General features: G+C 44.8%; 1 protein-coding gene across 1 annotated transcript in view; it reads left to right on the top strand.

The window, feature by feature from the left end:
* Positions 1 to 20,096, top strand: part of LOC138283891 (aquaporin-9-like) — a 194,078-nt gene that overhangs the window by 131,675 nt on the left and 42,307 nt on the right. The window contains exon 4 of the mRNA XM_069222096.1: positions 14,459 to 14,577. Coding sequence (XP_069078197.1) covers positions 14,459 to 14,577 — 119 coding nt within the window. The remainder of the gene's footprint in view (positions 1 to 14,458; positions 14,578 to 20,096) is intronic.

The following is a 20,096-nucleotide window of genomic DNA, read 5'->3' as shown; positions in this document are numbered from 1 at the left end:
CCAAGGGCTTGGATAGAGCTTGCCTCCTGTTCCCTGAAGTCTCAGGACCAAAAAGACTTCTCTTTTTCATTTGGACTCTGTTAGAAATGGGGTCTTTGGTTGACAGTCAGGTTACCCCCTGTTCAAGCAAGGACCCTCACTCTAGTCAGGGTAAAAGAGAATCACCCTCAGCTAACCCCTGCTTACCCCCTTGGTAGCTTGGCAGAGCAGTAGGCTTAACTTCAGAGCGCTAGGTGTAAAGTATTTGTACCAACACACACAGTAACTTAATGAAAACACTACAAAATTACACAACACCGGTTTAGAAAAATAGGAAATATTTATCTAAACAAAACAAGACCAAAACGACAAAAATCCGACATACTCAAGTCAAGTTATGAATTTTTAAAGATCAAACTCAAAAATAGCGCATAGAAACAAAAATGCTTCGATGAGATGTGAACACGGCGTCGTGACGGAGTCGTTCCCAACAAGCCGACACCAGCGGCGCCGGACACGGAGTCGTGTAGACCCCCAAGTACAGTACCTTTGGTGAAGAGTGAAAACAAGCTGAGGCGCGAAGTCGGGGATCGCGGCGACTTTTCGAAACGTTGAATTCACGCACTTCGAGGGGCGTCGGTCACGACGTGGTGCGGCGACTTCCATGGAGTCGTGGACTTCAGCGGGGCTGCAGCGGCGTCGGGCCTGCGAAGAGCATCGCGTTCCAGCGAAGGTCACGGCGTCGGGTGCAGGCGGCGTCACCGGATTCAGCAGCGGCATCGGTCCGGAGTCGTCCGAAGACGATTTCCTTGGATTTCCACCAGCTTTCCATTCAAGGGCCCAGGGACTGGATAGGGCACCACTTGTCAGAGCAGGAGTCTCTCCAGAGACTCCAGGTGCTGGCAGAGAGAAGTCTTTGCTGTCCCTGAGACTTCAAACAACAGGAGGCAAGTTCTAAATCAAGCCCTTGGAGATTTCTTCACAAGATGGAAGGCATATGGAAAGTCCAGTCTTTGCCCTCCTACTCTGGCAGAAGCAGCACTGCAGGAAAGCTCCACAAAGCACAGTCACAGGCAGGGCAGCACTTGTTCCTCAGCTATCAGCTCTTCTCCAGGCAGAGGTTCCTCTTGGTTCCAGAAGTGTTTCTAAAGTCTGCAGATTTGGGTGCCCTTCTTATACCCATTTTAGTCTTTGAAGTCACCTTTCTTCAAAGGGGACTCACACCTACTTGTGAAATCCTGCCTTGCCCAGGCAAGGCCTCAGACACACACCAGGGGGTTGGAGTCTGCATTGTCAGAGGCAGGCACAGTCCTTTCAGATTAAAGTGACCACTCCACCCCTCCCTCCTAGTAGAGATGGCTAATCAGGAAATGCAGGTTACACCCCAGCTCCCTTTGTGTCACTGTCTAGTGTGAGGTGAAAAACAACCCAACTGTCAAACTGACTCAGACAGGGAATCCACAAACAAGGCAGAGTCACAGAATGGTTTAAGCAAGAAAATGCTCACTTTCTAAAAGTGGCATTTTCAAACGCACAATCTCAAAATCAACTTTACTAAAAGATGTATTTTTAAATTGTGAGTTCAGGGACCCCAAACGCCACATGTCCATCTACTCTCTAGGGGAATCTACGCTTTAATCATATTTAAAGGTAGCCCCCACATTATCCTATGAGAGAGACAGGCCTTGCAACAGTGAAAAACGAAATTGGCAGTATTTCACTGTCAGGACATATAAACCACATTACTATATGTCCTTCCTTAACCATACACTGTACCCTGCCCTTGTGGCTACCTAGGGCCTACCTTAGGGGTGTCTGACAGGTAAGAGAAGGGAAGGTTTAGGCCTGGCAAGTGGGTACACTTGCCAAGTCGAATTTACAGTGTACAAATACACACACAGACACTGTAGTGGCAGGTCTGAGACATGATTACAGGGTTACTTGTGTGGGTGGCACAACCAGTGCTGCAGGCCCACTAGTAACATTTGATTTACAGGCCCTGGGCACCTCTAGTGCACTTTACTAGGGACTTAACAGTAAAACAAATATGCCAAACATGGAGAACCAGTTACATACACGCTTTAAACAGGAGCACTTGCACTTTAGTACTGGTTAGCATTAGTAAAGTGCCCAGAGTAATAAAAAACAGTAAAATCAGAGTCCAGCACACATCAACAACCTGGGGAACAGAGGCAAAAAGTTAAGGGAGACCACGGCAAGGATGAAAAGTCTAACAGACTCTTTGTGCACAGCTTGTTCCGCGGCGAGAAAAATGCCGCACACCGACGCTGATCGAAGCGACGCCTTCGGGGCGACCGGAACTTCAACGCACGGCTTCGCAAGGACAACGTCGCCCCGACTTCCAGAGGGGAAATCGATGCGACGCACAGCCCTGCGGAACGACGCACAGCCGGAAAACAAGCAGGAGAATACACGCACAGACCCCGGGACATCTGGTAATCCCCGCGACCCACAGAAAGAGACTGTCTGCGTACCGGAAAACGACGCACGACTTCCCCGCGTGAAAAATAACGACGCAAGTCCGTGTGTGCTGGGGAGAAATCGACGCACACACCATTTTTCCACGTATCTCTTCTTCTGCGGCCCTTTGTGGAGATTTTCCACTCCAAACCCGGTACTTTGTGCTTGAAAGAGGCTTTGCTTGCTTTTTAAAGACTTAAGACACTTTATATCACTTTTCAGTGATATCTTTACAATTCATATTGCATCTTTGATCGTTTTGACCTGCAAATACCCAGATAAATATTATGTATTTTTCTAAACACTGTGTGGTGTATTTTTGTGGTGTATTTTTGTGGTGCTATATTATGGTATTGTATGATTCATTGCAAAAATGCTTTACACATTGCCTTCTAAGTTAAGCCTGACTGCTCGTGCCAACCTACCAGAGGGTGGGCACAGGCTAATTTTGGATTGTGTGTGACTTACCCTGACTAGAGTGAGGGTTCTTGCTTGGACAGAGGGTAACCTGATTGCCAACCAAAAACCCAATTTCTAACACTTCCTGTCCTGGCTTCTCCAGGATACAAATCTGCCCTCCCACCCCCTACCAAATGGTTTCAGCCCCAGGCCTCTTCATACCTACTCATGGAACAGCTTCACTCAAGCTGCAAAAGTTAGATCAATCAGAAGAGGCTGCTAAAGGGCTGTTTTAGGCTGCAATAGTTATAATAAATCCAACCTTGGCAAATTGTTGGATTTATTGGAACTAATATTTTGATACTTGTCATGTTGCTAGCTAACTCCAATGAAATGTTAGACTTTATTAAAGTTTAATAACACCTTCCCATGTTAGCCTATGGGGCTAGCAGTACTACAGTGGGGAAGAACGACTTAGAATGTTTTTCCACACCAGGACATATTTTATATTGTCCCTGCTTTTTATAACCAGGCGCCCTACCCTTGGGGCACCTAGGGTAGACCATAGGGGTGACTTATATGTGATAAAAAAGTCGTTTTGGACTTTGGAAGTACTTTTAATTCAGAGGTCAAATTTGGACATAGTTTTATTTTAAAACCAGCCTGCAAGGAAGTTCTGGCTTTAAAATGACACTAGGCGCACAGCAGTGCACACGTACGTGCATTAAGTTGACTGGGGTCTCTAAACACTCCTGCCCTATTGTAATCTAGGGACTTACAGTAGGGGGTCTTGCCCACTTATAATTATACCATACACCATATACTTTTAAGGACAGAGCACTGGCTCTTGGCTTGGTTAGCAGGGCCCAGGGCACTTTCAGAGGCAGTAAGCACCAGTAACAATCAACAAATGGTGGTGATCAGAGCAAAAAGGATGACTTTCCTACATTATATATGTTGTCTTTCTTTTAGCTCCATGTATTCAGATCTAATTTGTAAATTTAATAAAATGTGTGCAGGAAGTTGGCTCTGTATATACTATCTCAAAGTGAGAGATAGTGTGCACAGAGTCCAAGGGTTCCCTTTAGAGGTTGATAGTGGCACAATTAGAGAATACTAATGCTCTATTTTGTGGTAGTGTGGTCAAGCAGTAGGCTTATCAGAGGGTAGTGTTAAGCATTTGTTGTACACACACAGGCAATAAATGAGAACACACACTCAAAGACTTAACTCCAGGCCAATAGGTTTTTATATAAATATGTTTTTCTTAATTTATTTTAGAACCAAAAGATTCAGAATTCAAGTAAGTGCATAAATTGTAAGGTACTTGGCATAGATAACAATGGAACTTTGAATTAAAACAGTAATGTACACAGTTTTGGCAAAAATGTCAATAAGTTATTTCAAAAGTGGACACTGCAAAAATCAACAGTTCCTGGGGGAGGTAAGTACACGTTAGTTTATCAGGTAAGTAAAGCACTTACAAGTTCTGTCCCCGGGGCATAGGCAGCCCACCATTGGGGGTTCAAGTCAACCCCAAACACCCAGCACTAGCAACACAGGGCCGGTCAGGTGCAGAGATCAAAGTAGGGCCCAAATAACATAGGCACCTATGGAGACTATAGGTGCTCCGGTTCCAGTCTGCTAGCAGGTAAGTACCTGCGTCCTTGGGGAGCAGACCAGGGGGGTTTTTGTAGAGCACTGGGGGGTCACAAACAGGCACACAAAATACACCCTCTGTGGCACAGGGGCGGTCGGGTGCAGTGTGCAAAGTAGGTGTCGGGTTTTAGATTTAAATCAATGGAGAGACCCGGGGGTCATTCTGGCGATGCAGGCAGGGCACAGGTGGGCTTCTCGGGCCAGCCACCAACTGGGCAAGGTTGAGGGCCGCCTGCTGGTCACTCCTGCACCGGTAGTTGGTTTCTATCGGGCCTGGGGGCTGCGGGTGCAGTGCTTCTTCCAGGCGTCGGGTTCTTTGTTACCGGGCAGTCGCTGTCAGGGGGAGCCTCTGGATTCTCTCTGCAGGTGTCGCTGTAGGGGTGCAGGGAGGTAGTCTCAGGGTGTCCATGTCGTTGGAGTTGCCTGGGGGTCTTCTCTGTAGTGTTGGCTCTTCTGGACACGAGCCGGGGGCGTCGGGTGCAGAGTATTGGGAACTTATGCTTCCAGAGTGAGGCTGGAGTCCCCTTAAAGATGGTTTCTTTGTTGCTGTTTGGACAGAGCCTCTGTCCACGGGTGTATCTTGGTCCTTTGGTTGCAGGTGAGTCCTTTGAGTCCTCAGCGGTCACTGGTCCCTCTGGATGCGTCGCTGTGCAGGTTCTTTGAGTCTGGAGACAGGCCGGTAGGGCTGGGGCCAAGTCAGTTGTCGTCTCCGTCGTCTCTGCGGGGATTTCAGGTCAGCAGTCCTTCTTGTTGTTGTAGGTCATCAGGAATCTGGTTTTCTGGGTTCAGGGTCACCCCTAAATACTCAATTTAGGAGTGTGTTTAGGTCTGGGGGGGCAGTAGCCAATGGCTACTGTCTTTGAGGGTGGCTACACCCTCTTTGTGCCTCCTCCCTGTGGGGGGGGTGGACCACCCTAATCCTATTGGGGGAAATCCTCCAAAGCAAGATGGAGTATTTCCTAAGACAGGGGTCACCTCAGGACACCTCAGGGGCTGTCCTGGGTGGAGGGTGACTCCTCCTTGTTTTTCTCATTATCTCCTCCGGATTTGCCACCAAAAGTGGGGGCTGTGTCCAGGGGGTGGGCAACTCCACTAGCTGGAGTGCCCTAAGACACTGTAACACCAGGCTTGAGCCTTTGAGGCTCACTGACAGGTGTTACAGTTCCTGCAGGGGGAGGTGTGAAGCACCTCCACACAGTGCAGGCTTTGTTCCTGGCCACAGAGTGCACAACGGCACTCACCCCATGTGGCCAGAAACCCGTCTGGATGTGGCAGGCTGGCAGAAACTGGTCAGCCTAGCTCTAGTAGTTGGACTGGTATACAGAGAGCATCTCTAAGATGCCCTCTGTGTGCATTTATCACTAAATCACACACTGGCATTAGTGTGGATTTATTGTGCTGAGACATTTGATATCAAACTTCCCAGTATTCAATGTAGCCATTATGGAACTGTGGAGTTCGTATTTGACAGACTCCCAGACCATATACTCTTTATGGCTACCCTGCACTTACAATGTCTAAGAATTGGCTTAGACACTGTAGAGGCATAGTGCTCATGCAGCTATGCCCTCACCTGTGGTATAGTGCACCCTGCCTTATGACTGTAAGGCCTGCTAGAGGGGTGACTTACCTATGCCATAGGCAGTGGGTTGTGGGCATGGCACTCTGAGGGGAGTGCCATGTCGACTTAGTCATTTTCTCCCCACCAGCACACACAAGCTGTGAGGCAGTGTGCATGTGCTGAGTGAGGGGTCCCTAGGTTGGCACAATACATGCTGCAGCCCTTAGAGACCTCCCCTGGCCACAGGGCCCTTGGTACCAGGGGTACCATGTACAAGGGACTTATCTGTGTGCCAGGGCTGTGCCAATTGTGGAGACAAAGGTACAGTTTAGGGAAAGAACACTGGTGCTGGGATCTGGTTAGCAGGGTCCCAGCACACTTTCAATCATAACTAACACCAACAAAAGGCAAAATGTTAGGGGGTAACCATGCCAACAGTGGCATTTTCCTACAATGTGCTACTGTTTACTAGTACAAATAACTGCAAAAGTCATGCTAAATTGAATAGATGTATGTTTTTTAGGGTCTCTATTGCCTGAAGAAAAAATTACAGTACTGGGAGGATGCCCAATTCAAGCCTATCCTGGTTGAATAAATAGATACTGTAGTGACTCTGTGAGCTAATGGGATTACTAATTGTGATAAATTGGGTTGTTGTTTGATTGGTTGATTGGGGTGTGAGCCCTGCTCAGGGAACAGCAAAAAATCCCTTGCGGGGCGAACCACAAAAAGTCAAAGTAACCTGTGCTTAACCGAGGTTAGTTTTGTAGCCACGAAATGTGTAAAATATTAATACAGCACAAACAGTAATAACGTGAAAGCAAAACACAAGAAAAACCCCATACCAATTTTTAAAATAGAGTAAATTGTATTAATCATTTCACACCAAAACGGCAAAACATCAATCAATAGAACCAGGGTTATGAATTTTTTAAATATCAAAGCACCAACTGAGGACATCTTGTCGCGAGAGACCAGGCCAAAGTTGAAAGTTAAGGCCAACCGCAATGGAGCACTGTTCAGATACAAGAAGTGAATTGGGGCCGGTCAGCGCTTACCTTCAGACTTGAAAAAAATCTTGAAGTAAAATGTCTGAGGAGGTAGAGTTCAGCAGGGCAAGGCTGAAGGAGACGTCTGAGGAGGGAACATTGTTGGTGGATGGCCTTGGGTCAAAGCTGCGTTGAAGATTTCTACATTCAGACTTAGTCACCAAAATGGAAGTCGAAAAACTCCAGAGGGATGAGGCAGAAGGCTGTAGCCCGAAGACAATTCCACGAGGTCAGATACCTCTTTGGCAAAGGACTGCTGAAAAGGATTTTCTGCTGCAGAGAAGAACATAGCGCAAGAAGTTATGAAGTAAATCCGACCAGCAATGCACCTTGGGGGTATAGGCGAGCAGGTTGGTCCTGACCTTTTCCTGGTTCTCTGTGCACTTTTTGGCCAACTTTTGTCTAGGTCCTCAGTTTTGGAATTTGGCAAACTGGGCACCGTTTGCACTATAACCAAGGGTCCAGGACTGGTGCGAATCATCTTGGGGGTTCAGGACTCACTCAGTGTTGGGCCTGCAAACCCGAATATGCTCCAGAACCCACATCTGGCATTTAGTAAAGCGTGCCCCTAAAGCAAATCACCTGCCCTTGCAAGGGTCAGTGATTGTTTTTGCTTTTGAGAAATGTTTACTTGAGCCAATGATTGTTTTAGAACTAGTGTAAGAATTTGGGGCATGTTGCATCCTCATGACTCTGACAGGGTGTGGCCAGGTACAGCAGCCTCATGACTCAGACTGGGTGTGGCCAGAGGTCTTCAGATGCAGAGTGAGATTCTGTGCTCCTTTGTGCTTTTTCCTGGATCATCTATTCCTCAGCCCAGTGTTGTGGTTGCCGATCCTAGAAAAGAAGAGATCAAGAAGATTAGCATCATAAAAGGCAGTAAAGCGCTGCACACGCTTGAAAGGCTTCTTACTGGTTACTTTTGATAGTTGATTGCAGGATGTTCAGACGGGCAGCACACACTAGTAGGGCATGCTATCAGTGTCCTTGGTTACTTGAATACTTGCCACCTGCCGAATATTAATGCTCATTGTTGTTAGCTTGCAATGACAGTACAAATTTGAGTGCGTGTTGGACAAATGCTATTTCAACGATGTACTATGAACATGTTTGTTGTAGGTGAGTTTTATGTTGCATTTGTGTGATACTAATCATTACCTATGATAAAGAACACTCAGTGCTTGGCACACGCTAGTTTCAAAACGTGAATCAAAGGTCTGTTATTTCCATGTTCAATTGTCACTGTGATGACACAAATTACATACGAAAGTGAGCTTGAGTATATTAACCTTATGCTCTCAGTGTGGTTAAAACACTGAACTGTGTTCTTTCCGATACTAACACTCTGCTTTGATTAATATCTGAATATTTCAGACATCGAAATACTTAAGAATTGATTCCCATTCTTTATCGCCTATTATATGTCTATGATTGTGAGTGTGACTGTGTTTTAGAAAGTCTCATCAAGACCCAACGAGCAAGACTTACACTGAATTCCTGGAACACTTTAGGTAGGTCTTCCAGTGGGGCCACATGAACTTGGAAACAAGGTGGGAATACATGTAGATAGTATAGAAGGCTAAACATTGTGTCTGATTGCAGGTTCCATACGTTTCTTGAAGAACCATAGAGAGAGGGGAGAGCTATCAAAAGAGGGAAGAGGGACCCTGACAGGTGCACCCAGTTTGTGGGAATTGGCAAAGAGTAGTTTAGAATATTGGTTACATGAAAAGTGTTCTTTGACTAATGTTTAATTCATCATTGGAGATGTCTGTTCTTCGTAGACCACCGCTAGCCATCCTGATCCAGCCAGGCGATGTCCGTATTTCTCACACTATCTCATCCATCCGCTTTCCCCCAGAACGTATCTGTGCTGATCACGTACAAGTAAGTGGGAGGCACGCAACATCTAGGTGGAGTTGGTAAAAAGCAAATTGGGTCAACATTGTGTCTGTGGGACGAACAGGTCAGTGCTTGACAGTACAGCAAGCCCATGTTTAATTTCGTGCATGGACACAATAGAGACACAAGAGGTCACCCTGCCGATTTGGCACACATGTTAAGAAACTTACAACGCAAAACACAGGTGCTCTCACAACGATTGGATGCTCTGCAAACCACACCCACAGTCCAACCACCTTCTTTCTATAAAACTGCATTTTTTGGACCCAAACCAAAGCAGGCCATGGATAATGCAAAGTTTCAACTGTTCTTCATGGGGGGACAGTCACCAAGTAATGCCCCAGTAATCCAGGTCACTACACCACCCCTGGTACTATTAGCCCCTCCAGAGCGTTATGCAGGGGATCCTGCAAAATATGCAATATTTTTAAATCAATGTCACCTTCATATTTTATGCCGACCAGCCTCTTTTCCTGATGAGCAGTCTAAGGTAGCATTTCTCCTCTCACATCTGGCGGGTACAACTGCTTAATTGTCTAATCCTTTAGTAGAGCAGGATGACCCATTATTATAAGACTGTCAGGCCTTTAATGCAGAAATGAAAAAATGTTCAACAAGCATACATTTATGCAATCACTAGACTCTGAACTGCTCAATCTAAAGCAGCGGAATAAAGACTTATAAAGTTTTATAGAGGACTGAAAGAATAACTCAAGGACCTATTAGCACAAGTGGTAAATCCACCTGACTCTTGTAGAGAGCTAATTGTTTTAGTAGTTTAACTGGATCACCGTTTATCAGAGAGGCGGAGTGACAAAGGTCATACTGACAATAAGCTGTTCATAATCAGAGGCACAAATGAAAGCAAACCAATACAAATCGGTACCATTAGAGGTCCACTTTTTAAAAAAGAACAACAACAAAGACGTGACCAAAAGTTGTGTTTGTATTGTGGAAAAAAAGGTCACTTTTTAAAGGACTGTACGGTCAAGCCCAGTCTGTAGGGGCCAAGAGCTCTGAAAGCGAAATGTTTGAGGGAAACTAAAACACCCGACTATGGTGGAGACCAGTTGTTCGGGTGTATAAAGACCAGAAGTCTCTCACTTTTTGGCTCAAACTAGCTTCCAGAGAGAATTCCACCATTTATATATATATCCGCGTGGGTGGAATGAGTCTCTTCAGACCATCTGGTTTCTCTCAAGCTCCTGGTGGATTCAGTTGCTGAGAAGCTAGTAATTCCGCTTCTGCTTAAGATCAGTCCAGAGGTAGTTAAGACTATCGATGGTAGCCCCTTATTTTCTGGTCCAGTCACGAAAACTACTTGTGAGGTGATAGTGTACCTTTTCTCTAATGAACGTGAAACCATTCAATTTGATGTGATATGTGTACCCCAATTCAAAGTTATACAAGGCATCCAATGACTTTAAAAGCATTCCTGGTAAAGGTATTGCAACATGTATGGGAGATTCAGAAAAAGGAGAACACAAGTTACCCTCAGTATATTAAGATTTTGCAGATATTTTCGATAAGGGGAAGGTCACTACTTTGCTACCACACCATCCCTTCGACTGTCGGATAGATCTACAACCAGGCTCACAAATCCTGTATAGTCGAATTTACACTTTAACAGAGAAGGAGAACTCCCATTTGCGCCAGTAGTTAGATGAAATGCTGGCTATAGGTTCTATACGATCCTATAGGTCCCTAGCTTCATCACCGCTATTTTTTGTCCCTGAAAAAGGGGGGGGGACTTAGGAGCTGTAATGAATATAGGGTCCTAAACAAGATCACAATTAAAAACAGATACCCTCTGCCTCTGATCTCAGCCCTTATCGATCAAGATAAAAATGCACGCATATACACAACATTGGATTTGCGTGGGGCTTACCATCTTGTAAGAGTCTGAGAGGGTGACGAGTGAAAAACAGCTTTTTCAAATAAATTGGGTTTGTACGAATACCTTGTTATGCCTTCCGGACTATGCAATGCCCCTGCCACCTTCCAATATTTTATCAACAAAGCCCTACATGACTTAATCGATCAGTGTGCTGCTGTCTATATTGACAATATTTCAGTTTATTCCAATACCTATGAAGAACATGTCATCCATGTCAAAGCCATTTTCCAAACCTTATGAAAACATCACCTCTTTGCAAAGCTAGAAAAGTGTAGTTTTTATGTTCAAGAAGTGGAGTTCCTCGGGTATATTCTAACCGCAAACGGGGTACAGATGGGCCCTAAAAGGTTTGAGGCTACTGCTCAGTGGAAAGCCCTGCAAAGTGTCGGAGAAGTACAAAGCTTTCTGGGCTTTGCCAACTTCTACAGGGGTTTTATCAATTACTTTTCTAATATTGTTGCTCCCATCACTAAATTACTCCGTAAAGGAATGAAGTTTCAGTGGGGAGAAGAGGCAGATAAGGTCTTCCACCAATTAAGAGACAAGTTCAGTAAGCTTAAATTTTACGTCACCCAGACCCTACACAACTGTTTGTGGTCGAGGCAGATGCCTCTCAAGTAGTGGTGGGTAGGGTTTTGATTCAGCGCGATTATGGACCGGCGAGCTCCACCCAGTGGCTTACTTCTCCCATAGACTGAATCCAGCCAAAACAAATTATTCAATAGTAAATCAAGAATTACTAGCAATAAAATAAGCCTTTGAGGAATGGAGACATTATCTCCTAGGGAGTTTACATACAATCACCACTCTCACAGATCATAGGAATTTACAGTTCCTTAAAACCGCAAGTGCTTTATCTGTGCAACAGTTGAGGTGGTCCCAATTCTTCAGTGATTATGATTTTCTGATCCAGTTCGTAAGAATAGAAAAGCAGACGCACTTTCTAGAATAACCCAGTCTACTAATGAACAAGTGGAAGAACCACCTTTTATTATCTCTTCAGACTAAATTGTGGGGGCAATTTTCCTTGATTCATATTTTTTACAAGAGGTGCAAGTAGAGCAGGAACGTACTGCAGCCACAGAAACCCCGCGACACCACAATACAGATGTCACTAGACGTGAGGGGTTAGAGTATGTCTATTTAGTATGTTATATCTACCCACAAAAAATTATAAGACAAAGCCTGTGAGTGGTGCCGTGCTAGTAAGCTTGCTGGTCACCCAGGGGGAAAAAAGACCCTAGAGATCCTCCAATGACATTTTTGGTGGCCATCCATATCCAAAGATGCATAGGCTTATGTAGCAAATTATGCTACTTGCGCACAATGGAAATGTTCATACCAAGCTCCTGCTGGTCTTTTGCAACCCTTACCTACGCCACCTGCCACCTGGCACACTGTATCATTAGACTTCATCGTAGAATTACCAACATACCAGGCTGGGTTTACTACTGTTCTAGTAGTAGTAGATCATTTGACCAAAATGGTGTACTTTATCCCTCTAAAAACCTTACCTTCTGCCATACAATTAGCCCAAGTTTTCTTACAACCTATAGTTCGTCTCCATGGGCTTCCTTCGGTGTTAGTTTACCATTGAGGACCACAATTTGTATCCAAATTTTGGAAATACCTTTGCCAGGAATTGAATATGGATATCCACCTGTCGTCCAGTCACCACCCACAATCAGATGGACAGACTGAAAGAATCAACCAGTGTATGGAGCAATATTTACATTGTTATTTTCTAAGCCCTGAAGTGGATTGGTGAAAGTATTTGTGGGCCACCGAATTTGCATATAACAGTGTAATCCTTGCATCTACTGAAAATCCACCTTTTTACTGTAATTATGTGTATCATCCTCGCATGTTGGATTTGAATGTAGTACCTCAGTTACCTACTCCCACTGTACAAGATTTTTTACAACAATTGAGTGAATTTCAAAGAAATGCTCAAGACAATCTAAAATCGGCAAAATAAATGCATAAGACATGTGCAGACAAAAAGAGACACCCGGGACCAGATTATAAGGAAGGACAAAGGTTATGGTTCGATAAGGCGAAGGCCACTACTTTGCCACTGCACTGTCCCTTAGACTGTTGGATAGATCTACAACCAGGCTCACAAATCCTGTGTTGTCAAATTTACACTTTAACAGAGAAGGAGAACTCCCATTTGTGCCAGTACTTAGATGAAATGTTGGCTATAGGCTTTATACGATCTTCTAGGTCCCCAGCTTCATCACCACAATTTTTTGTTTTTGCCCCTAAAAAAAGGTGTTGTGGACTTAGGAGCTGTATTGACTATAGGGCCCTGGATCCTGCACAACATCACTATTAAAAACAAATACCCTCGGCCTCTGATCTCAACCCTTATCGATCAAGTAAAAAAATGCACGCATATACACAAAATTGGATTTGCGCGGGGCTTACCATCTTGTTTAATTTCCTGCCCGGATACATACTAAACATGACATATCGAAATGTGCCCACCTAGGAATGTCAGCTTATTAAACGTAATAAGGAATCTCCAATGTTATGATATAGGAGAGATATGCCTCACAGTAGCGAAAAAAACAATCTGGCACTTTTTCACTGCCAGGACATGTAAGCTTAAAAGTACATGTCCAACCTTTTAGTTAAACAGCACCATGCCTTAGGGACTTCCTAGGGCCTACCTTAAAGGTGACTTATATCTAATAAAAGGGGAGTTTCAGGCTTGGCAAGCGGGTATAAATGCCAAGTCAACATGGCAGTTTAAAACTCCATTCAGGCTGCAGTGGCAAGCATGGGACATGTTTAAAGGTGCTACTTAAGTGGGTGGCACAATACGTGCTGAAGGACCACTTATAACATTTAATTTACAGGCTGTGGGTAATGGTATACCTCTCTATAAGAGACTTATAGGTAAGTTAAATATGCAAATTAGGTATATCCCAATCAAACCATGTTTAGGAGAGAAAACACAACCACCTTTGCACTAGTTAGCAGTGGTAAAGTGCATAGAGTCCTAAGGCCAACAAAAATGAATTCAGCAAAAAAGTGGAAGGAAAAAATTCAAACCATTTGGGGAGACCCTGCAGAAAAGGCTAGATCCAACACCAATTAATAGAATATTGTTTTGTAAATGATGTAATCATCCAGACTCTCTATAAGCTAATACTCTCCTTATGATTGTCTGAGTCAATATGGTATTGGGTAAAAGTATTGACGGTAACAATGTCTTTTCAAAACCTCTCCTGGGCTGAACCAGTCAATGCATCAGCAGGTAGTACAGTGTACTAAGGTTGTGAAATCACACAATATTATATTGTTTATCCAAATCCTTAACATATCTCTTTTGTGATACTTTTTCAATCCGTTCCTTTGAACTTTCATTGTAAATGGCTAAACCTTCTAGTGTTGATTGCTCGCTTCACGTCTGCATTTTGCTACCTCAGTAGATTGTGAGATGATGTTTTTCTCAAGTATTACTGCTTCATATTCTATAAACAACTATTTTAAAAAAATCACAGATGCCTTATTCTTTTATAGATGCATTCATGTCTTTTGCTGATGGAAAGCTTGCAGTCTCAGGACCAAACGCAACAGCACATATTTTTGCCACATATCCAGCACCATTTCTTTCCATCATAAATGGATTTGCAGAGCAGGTAAGTATGCTTCAATCCTGTGGCAATTATGTACAGCAGTTACAGTGATTAAAAACTTCTAAACTACATATTAAGAACATCAGATTGTAAACTTCTAAACTACATACCAAGAGGGTCTAATAATTCAACTGGATTGTTCTGGAGTAGAACAAACTCTTGTGTTTAGGGCATGACTGGGGTGAGATCTCTCTACATAGAGGTGATGACTGACTTTAGACAAAACAATCTGTGTGGTGTCCGTGGTTAGTTGTGACAGGCCAGGGAAGCACTGGCAGAACTTTCCCTTGCACATTGGTGGGACACGCAGCAAAACATTGTCTAACGTGGCACCAAAATGCTAAAGTAGCAAGACCGTGACTTATCCAGAATTAAAGTGAGTTAAGAGATTAGAATGTACTTCCAAAAATGTTCGGTGGGGCAGCTGCCATTAATAACATTGGTAATGGACAGATACGCTTGAAGATCTAGAGGAGGGTGAATTTCCCCATATATGATTCCACCTCTAGAATCAGTGGATCAGGACCGCAAGAGAGGGAATACATCAAGACAGTAACAGACTGTATAACTCTTCTTCCAAAGAATCACAGTAGCAGTTCACTCAATATCAGGGCATTAAATATATCCTGCAGAAAGGCACCATCATTCCTGTTCCTATACAAGTGTGGGACGCAATTGTATAAAATTCTATTTTTGAACTTGAGTGTGTCAGGCTTTCCGAAGTGTTACCAGATTGAAGACCATGGATACGTATTTCTACTAGATCTCTTTCAAGGTAGATACTCTCCATTTGATAGTTTCTCTTCTTCAGTCTGTGGATTGTGTGTCCTCATAAGAGCTCCAATAGATCAATCATGAATAGTACAAATTAATTTTGTCTTTCATTCAGTATTCCTATATATTCATCTGTCTTTTTCTCATTACGTGGTGATCAGATTTGGCGTAGGGTTGCCTACCCTTGTATGGATGATTAGCTGGTCCAAGCACTGTCAATCCATCAAGCATATCAGGATACCCAAACAATATGCACACTTCTTCATAATCACAGTTGTGCCCTAAGCTTGCACACATATTTCCTAGATCCATGTCCTTCTTCCATATCCTAGTCCAAAATCACAGTTGTGTCCTCACCTTCCATACATAATTCCTGGAACTGTGTCTAGAAGTCAAATGCATACCAGCATTGCTAATCCTTTCACCTTTGTAGTCAGGAGCTTCATGATCAAAAGGGTCAAATGATAACATTTCACACACCCCTTTGGCGACTGGGGCTTCCCGTCCAAGAGAAAAGGATGGTCTATATATTCACAGTAAAACAATTATGCCTCCACCACAAGCCTTTGGTCCGTCATGTCCTTTCCTAGTGAGCAATTGAATCTCTGGACTTACAACAAGAGATCTGATTGTGATGCATCGAGACCTGCTGGTTCATCATTGAATAGATCAATCTGAATCCTCCAGATAAACTGATTTTAACAAAAGCTGCTATGAGGTGGGGGTTGAAGACCTTCCAAGTTTGGTACTTTGTGAGCAAAGTCTTACCTCTGATTCTTTTCCATTCTGTCTAAGCCAATTGGGTTCCTTTTAATGGAACGTTATCAATCCAGCTTACTACCCAAGGTCCAAGTATCCACTGGCTTGAGGAGGTTGGTGCTCTTTCTCCTTCCCAAGGCATCGGGTATTTCTGTTTTCTTTGTCCTTTGCTTTCTTTTTATCACTGGATCTTTGTAAAGTCATGAGGGGTAGAAAAGGCCTTGATGGCCTCCTCTTTTTGTACCACTGCATATTCAGCAGCCCTTGGACCCTCCTTTTCACGCCATGGTCACATGAATGTTTCATATTTGCAGCAACACAGGGAGATATGAGATGTGGACAGACCTAATTTAAAAAGAAAAATGAGTTGCATGCATTAAGGGGTGTGTTTGCCTCCACTGTCGCAACATTGGGGCTATGATGAGGAAGAGTAAATCTTAAAGATTACAGGTAAGTAATCAGGTTATTATCATGCATATTTTATGTCACACTGCCTAAACTTCAACTTACCTAGACTTACTTAGAGGAAACTAACAGTGCAGATTAGTAAAGATGAGGTATAAAAAGTTAATCTTGAATCACGTGTAGGATTATTCTGGTAAAACACTAACTCACTGGGCTGGGTGTGTCTGTTAGGGGGACCAAAACTACAATTCAGAGTTACAGACTCAAATATGCTGAGACAGTTTCACACCAGCTATGCATAAAACATCCACAGTTATGATCAACATTTCAGGTAGATATGCGAGAATTAAAAAGATGGCAATGTTAAATGTCTTACACATATAAAAAAAAAACTATACCTGCTTCTTGTTAGAAATAGGGTCTCTAGTTTTCTAGTCACTTTACACCCTGTCCAAGTAGGGACCCTCACTCTAGCCAGGGTAAGGGAGATACACAGCTCAGATAACCCCTGCTCATCCTCTTGGTAGCTTGGCACAAGCAGCCAGGCTTATCTCAGAGGCAATGTGCAAAGTATTTGCACAAACACACACAGTAACACAGTGAAAACACCACAAAAACAGTCCACACCACTTTACAAAAATAGCCAATATTTATCTAAACCAAAAAAGACCACAACAACACAAATCCAACATACACAAGCAAAGTTTAAATTTTTCAAGTAAAAAGAGTCTTAATCCATATATGACAATGGATGCGTTATTTTAGCACAAAGTACCTGGTATGTGCCAAAAATAAAGCCTCATGGGCGAGCGTGCGTCAAAAAAGCAAACGATGCATCGATTCCTTACTCGCGAGTGAGGCCATGCGTCGATTCTTTCTCCTTGCAGGGAAGGGGTTTGTCTATTTCCGGACCAGCAGCCTCAGGTCTGTGCAGTGATGTTGTAGATTTTGATGCCCAGGGCCGATGCATGGAAATTTCCGACCCGCTGTGCGAAGGGTCCACATTGAGAGCAGGCGCTGCATTCATTCTTCAGCTGCAAGGCAGGCGCTGTGTCGAATTTTCAGCGCAGGACAGATGCTGCATTACTGGACACAGCAGCGCATGGATTTTCCCTCGCAAGCTACCAGTTTCCAAGCCCTTGGAGAAACTTCACAAGCAGGTTTTCAGAAAGCAAAGTCCAGTCCTTTCCTTCTTCAGGCAGAAGCAGCAGGCCAGCACAGCAAAGTGAAAGGAGGAGTGGCAGGTCCTTCTCAAGCATCAAGCTCATCTCCTTGGCAGAAGATCCTCTTGATCCAGAAGTAACCTGAAGTTTTGGAGACAGCAGTCCAATACGTATACTCATTTTTGCCTTTGATGTAGACAAGCTTCAAAGGAAAGTCTGTAGTGCACAAGACCCTGCCTCTTTCTTGCCCTGGCCCAGACACACACTATGTGGTTGGAGACTGTATTGTGTGAAGGCAGGCACAGCCCTTTCAAGTGCAGGTGTCAGCTCCTCCCTCCCACTCTAGCTCAAGAATACTCATCAGGATATGGAGGACACACCTCAGCTCCCTTTGTGTTACTGTCTAGAGTGAATTCATAAACAGCCCAACTGTCATTCTGACCCAGACAAGTATTCAGCAGCCAGGCTGAGGCACAGAATGGTTAAGCAAGAAAATGTCCACTTTCAAAAAGTGGCATTTTCAAAAAGACAATCTAAAGACCAATTTGACACCGTCTGTCACCGCACCCTAATCACCCGCCTCCGCTCCACCGGAATCCAAGGCCAGGCCCTGGACTGGATCGCCTCCTTCCTCTCAAACCGTTCCCAAAGAGTTTACCTCCCTCCGTTTCGCTCAGAACCCACCGAGATCATCTGCGGCGTATCCCAAGGCTCATCACTCAGCCCGACACTCTTCAATGTCTACATGAGCCCCCTCGCCAACATCGTACGCAAGCACGACATCATCATCACCTCCTACGCCGACGACACCCAACTTATACTCTCCCTCACCAAGGACCCCGCCAGCGCCAAGACCAACCTACAAGAGGGTATGAAGGACGTCGCAGATTGGATGAGGCTCAGCCGCCTAAAGCTGAACTCTGAAAAAATGGAAGTCCTCATCCTCGGCAACACCCCGTCCGCCTGGGACGACTCCTGGTGGCCCACGGCCCTCGGCACCGCACCGACCCCCACAGACCACGCCCGCAACCTCGGCTTCATCTTGGACCCTCTTCTCACCATGACCAAGCAAGTCAACGCCGTGTCCTCCGCCTGCTTCCTCACCCTCCGCATGCTCCGCAAGATCTTCCGCTGGATCCCCGCCGACACCAGAAAAACCGTGACCCACGCCCTCGTCACGAGCCGCCTGGACTACTGCAACACCCTCTACGCCGGGACCACAGCCAAACTCCAAAATCGCCTGCAACGCATTCAAAACGCCTCGGCCCGCCTCATCCTCGACATACCCCGCAGCAGCCACATCTCCGCACACCTGAGACACCTGCATTGGCTCCCAGTCAGCAAAAGGATCACCTTCCGACTTCTCACCCACGCATACAAAGCCCTCCACGACAAGGGACCGGAATACCTCAACAGACGCCTCAGCTTCTACGTCCCCACCCGCCTCCTCCGTTCCTCTGGCCTCGCACTCGCTGCTGTCCCTCGCATCTGCCGCTCCACAGCGGGTGGGAGATCTTTCTCCTTCCTGGCGGCCAAGACCTGGAACTCCCTCCACACCAGCCTCAGGACCACCCAGGACCACTCCGCTTTCCGGAGACTCCTAAAGACCTGGCTGTTCGAGCAGCGATAACCCCCCCTTTTTCCCCTAGCGCCTTGAGACCCGCACGGGTGAGTAGCGCGCTTTATAAATGTTAATGATTTGATTTGATTTGATTTGAATTTCACCAAAAGATGTATTTTTAAATTGTGAGTTCAGAGACCCCAAATTCCATATCTCCATCTGCTCCCAATGGAAAATTACCCTTAAAAGATATTTAAAGGCAATGTCTATGTTAAATCAGGGGAGAGATAGGCTTTGCAATAGTGAAAAACAAATGTGGCAGTATTTAACCATCAGGACATGTAAAACACTCCAGTACATGTCCTCCCTTTTAAATACACTGCACTCTGCCCAGGGGGCTACCTAAGGCCTACCTTAGGGATGCCTTACATGTACTAAAAGGGAAGGTTTGGGTCTGGCAAGTGGGTACACTTGCCAGGTCAAACTGAGAGTGCAAAACTGCACACACAGACACTGCAATGGCGTCTCTGAGACATGTTTACAGGGGTACTCATGTGGGTGGCACAATCAGTGCTGTAGGCCCACTAGTAGCACTGGATTTATAGGCCCTGAGCACCTCTGGTGCATTTTACTATGGACTTACCAGTAAATCAAATATGCCATTCATGGATAACCAATAGCCAATACAATTTAGACAGAGAGCATACGCACTTTAGTACTAGTTAGCAGTGGTAAAGTGCCCAGAGTCCTAAAGCCAACAAAAACAGGTCAGAAAAAAATAGAAGGAAGGAGGTAAAAAGTTTGGGGATGACCCAGCAAAAAGGGCCAGATCCAACACTTTGCTTAAAGTGTTCAAAGAT

Source organism: Pleurodeles waltl, chromosome 3_1, assembly GCF_031143425.1.
Source record: "Pleurodeles waltl isolate 20211129_DDA chromosome 3_1, aPleWal1.hap1.20221129, whole genome shotgun sequence".
Lineage (NCBI taxonomy): Eukaryota > Metazoa > Chordata > Amphibia > Caudata > Salamandridae > Pleurodeles > Pleurodeles waltl.
The sequence above is the reverse complement of the archived record's forward strand: the minus strand, read 5'-3'. Positions and strand labels throughout refer to the sequence as shown.